At 33.2% G+C, this 4,311-nt stretch overlaps 1 protein-coding gene across 1 annotated transcript; it reads left to right on the forward strand.

Moving 5' to 3' along the window:
- The first annotated feature begins 2,726 nt into the window (after positions 1–2,726).
- Positions 2,727–4,305, forward strand: LOC111397386 (cellulose synthase A catalytic subunit 6 [UDP-forming]-like). Its single transcript, XM_023024287.1, has 3 exons — positions 2,727–3,307; positions 3,746–3,941; positions 4,050–4,305. Exons 1-3 carry the CDS (start codon positions 3,227–3,229, stop codon positions 4,277–4,279), a joined length of 507 nt encoding a protein of 168 aa, XP_022880055.1. The 5' UTR covers positions 2,727–3,226; the 3' UTR covers positions 4,280–4,305.
- Positions 4,306–4,311: the final 6 nt, after the last annotated feature.

The raw sequence follows: 4,311 nt of genomic DNA on the forward strand, positions 1-4,311 counted from the left end.
TGCCTGGTTTTCAAACATCTCTAACTAATATTTTTACATTATTGCTCTAAGATTCCAACTGGCATGCTTTGTCAATCCTCCTATATCCCCCTCTCTCACTCAAACAACCGTGCGCTCTCGTCACCCGTAGTGTCTCGACTTACCTTCGTTAATCTTTAACAATACAGATAAAATTCCCTCTTCATGTCTGTGGACTTTGCGATCCATTCATGAAAGTAAAGAAAATCCATTGGAAAATTAGGCACCTTATCAATACCATTTATGTGCATTGATGAAAACTTGAAACATACAAAGAAGTGTAACATTTGTTTGCTATATTGTTTTACTTGTATGTTTTTATAACTTTGAGCATGTTGATCTATCAAAAAGGCTCAACCCCTGTGGCATTATCGTTCGTTGGACATTTAACCTTTCTACTAAAAAAATAACATATCAAGTAAAATTGATAGTATGAGTTATCTGTATTTTAGACGTCATGAGATTGTACATCAATTGTCAGTTGATATAATATTATGTCCTTTTTTATTAGGAGGGGTGAGAGGGGAAACAAATATATAGATTTAACTCTTTTTCCACATGCCAATATGTGTGGGTGAAGCCATTGCCAATGGCCGTATATCATGTGCAAGGGAAGGGAACACAGTGTGGTTGCAATCTGTAAAATGGAAAAATAAAAATAAAAATAAAAGCACCATCAGAAATAGCACGTTGTGGGGTTTCCTGACCATCAAGGAATTTACTTCAGTCAGCAATTTACATATTAGAGTCCAATCAGGGTGGGGTAACCCCCATAACTTTGCTATACAATTGATTTGCCTCCATCACAGCAAAGCTTCTTCTTTAAAAGTTTTCCGACAAAGATATATCTGAAACAAAATTCTTCATAAAATTTTACAAAATACTTTAAGAAAATTATTCTAACAAATTCAGAAGCAACATTTGACTTTTCAAATGCCTTATCAAATGGGCCCTTAACAGGTTAGATAATTATCATTGTGTGGAAATCGTGACTGAAGTGTTACTATCTTTTAAAGTTTTTCCCTTTTTTTCTCCCTCTGAAACAATTGTAGCGTGAAAAACATATATGCATATTTATTTATTTTTCTTTATAAATGATTGATGTAAAATGAATATGTAGTTAATTTCGGTTGTTTTGACTTGTATAAAAATATAAATTTCTTTAGGGACATTTTAACCTTAGATTTTGATGACTTTGAAGGGTCAACTTAACTTTAAATGACAGTAAAAGTCGATGTTAATACACTCTTAATTGTGTTTAGCAAAATTATATTTTTGAGTTAAAAAAACCTTAAAATATGTTAGGCCCACTTGGTACCTATTTTTGTAAGAATAAGAATGAAATTATAGTCGTTATGAGACCCACATAAGATATAGAAAGTCAAATACGATGACTTGATGTGATGAATAACGATCATTTTTTTTTATTTTTGTGATCAAAGAATGAAAATCAAACGGGGACTAAATTTGACTGCATGCAAAACGTAAATTTATACAGTTTTAGTTGGGCAAAAAAAAAAAAAAAAACTACCGGAAAAACATACATACATTATTCGTCCACTAATATTCCATTTTGTTGCAACAAGGGCATTTTGGCCAATCTATCAAGAAAATGAGAGATATAACTCATTTATATTCTCATTTTCTTTATCTTTTAGCATTTTTTGTTGAAATATTATTTTTCTATTAATAAATGCTTTATTGAATTTATATAAAAAATTGCATTAAATGATCTCCACGAAATTTAACTCAACTGTTAGTTATTATCACCCAATTTTAACTGGTACACTATTACAAGGTTAAAGTACAACAATAATAGTTACATTTTTATGAACAATTTTGTCAGAATTAGCCCCCGTTTGAGCCCCATTTTCTTGGAGATTATAATGTTTTGAATAGTATTTTTTTGAAAAATGAGTGGTTGAAAAGAAAAGAAAAGATTTTGATTTACGTGTAATATTATTTTACTGAAAATTGTGTGGTTAAAAGTAGGAGAGAGAAAAATTTAATTTAATATAATGGGGAATAATGGGGCTCAAACGGGGGTTTAATCTATTTGTACAATTTGATTGACAAGGGCCGACAGCCGCCCCTCCATTAAGGGGTCGCCACTTGACTTCTTTGTCAACCAAATTGTACAAAAAGTTGTACTTCTAACATGGTTGATTTTGTCAACTCTACTTCAATTTCACAGTTTTAAACCCGTGTTTGAGCTCCATTTTAAAATAAAGAATGCATTTTCAAATAATAATTGACGGAGAATGTATNAAATATTTACTTATGCTACTGTTCGAGTCCCATTCTATAAAAAAAAAAAAAAAAATTTCAATCTATTTTCTTAATAAAATAATTTTATATTTAAATTAAATTTTTTTTTTTCAAAAATTACTATTTCAGTCCAAAAAATTAAACTCAAGCAACTGAAGCAAGCCTTATAACATTTGACTCGTCCGTGCGATCTATTGGAATGCAAAAAGAAAAACTCAAAACAAAATTATTACTAATAGAGACAACCTTGTGAGAGCTGTAAATGTCCTCACCTACGACAAAAGACAGAAAGATTCAATTTACCAAAATAACCCTATCAGCTGCCTCCAAGCACCACCGCTTCAAGGTGGGGCCCGTCACCCCGCTACCCCCACTTCTTCACTCTCCCTATTTCTTGATCCATCTACCAAGTACCAATCTGTTTTCCTTATTCATTACGCGTTGAATTTTCTTTTCTCTATGTCTCAAGGAAAATAAATACATACATTATACATTTTTTTGTCCTTGTCGATCCATTCTTCAACGCCGTGGCAAGTGATTCTCTGATCCACACCCCACAGCACAGATTAGAGAGAAATAATTGATAGAGAGAGACCCTTTACCATAAACAGGGTTTCTCTCTGGAAAAAGAATCAGAAAAACTACACACCAATTACCCACATTTTTCTTTTCTTTACAACTCTTTGTAATGTTATATATTATTTTATGGGTCTGTTAATGTATCGATTTCAGTGATTGTTTAATGTGAAGGGGAGGTGTTTAAGAAGACAAGAAACCGAAAGTGGCCGTTCATTTCTTTCTTTCTTTGACGTGAGCAAATGGGCCTTGAGTCCTTTTTATTTTTGCTCTCTTCTTCTTGATTGTGAAGAAGCTGTAATTGTGTGTCTCTGTGTGTGTGAGTGAGTGAAAGGGACAGAGTTTTAAGGTTTTTGTTTTGAAGATGGATACTAAAGGGAGGCTTGTTGCTGGTTCACACAACAGGAATGAGTTTGTACTCATCAATGCTGATGAGATTGGAAGAGTAAGTGGGTTCAAGAATTATTCTTTTTCACGTTTTTGCAGTTTCAGCTCTCAAATTGGTTGGAACTTACAGTCAAAGCTCCATTTGAGTGAAAATTCGCTTGTTTTGAATTTCTCTACTAGATGCATTTCTTATTTCGAGTCAAATTGTGTTTTTAGGGTTTCATAAATATGATTTCTACTTTAATTTTTTATTGGTTTAAGTCTTCTTAGCTTGATTTCTGGCTGGAATCTCAGATTCGACCCCAAAATTTCATCTTTCTATCTTGAATCCTAGCCCATGATTCTAGATTTTAGTAAATGAATAAGTAGTTTTTCTTGATCTTACAATTGTAAAAAATTTAGTTGATTTCTTTCTCTAGTTAAATTTTTGTAAATCTGTAAGTGCTAATGCATTTTTTACTTGTTGGAAAGTTGAAATTTCTTGATCTGATGGCAGGTGACTTCCGTGAAAGAGTTGAGTGGGCAGATTTGTCAGATTTGTGGAGATGAGATTGAAATTACTGTGGATGGGGAGCCTTTTGTTGCCTGCAATGAATGTGCCTTCCCTGTTTGTAGACCATGCTACGAGTATGAAAGAAGAGAGGGTAATCAAGCTTGTCCTCAGTGCAAAACCAGATACAAGCGCATAAAAGGTAATTCATTGATGCTTTTTCTCATTTACTCATTTTTACTCAAGTCACTCTTCAATGACTTCTGTGTTTGGTAACAGTATAATTAAACGACTTAATCTTCCTTTTTAGGGAGTCCTAGAGTGGATGGAGATGAAGACGAGGATGAATTTGATGACTTGGAGAATGAATTTGATTACAATGGCAATGAGAGAAATCCTCATCAGATTGCTGAAGCAGCATACTCAACTCGCCCTAATATTGGTCGAAGTGCTTCTGGAATTACAAATCCATCCGAGTTGGATTCAGCAGCCATTGGCTCTGAAATCCCTCTTCTTACTTATGGTCAAGAGGTAGATTGAGGCTTAACTATTTTTGATCATTTTTTGAATGC

This window comes from Olea europaea, chromosome 7, assembly GCF_002742605.1.
Source record: "Olea europaea var. sylvestris chromosome 7, O_europaea_v1, whole genome shotgun sequence".
NCBI lineage: Eukaryota > Viridiplantae > Streptophyta > Magnoliopsida > Lamiales > Oleaceae > Olea > Olea europaea.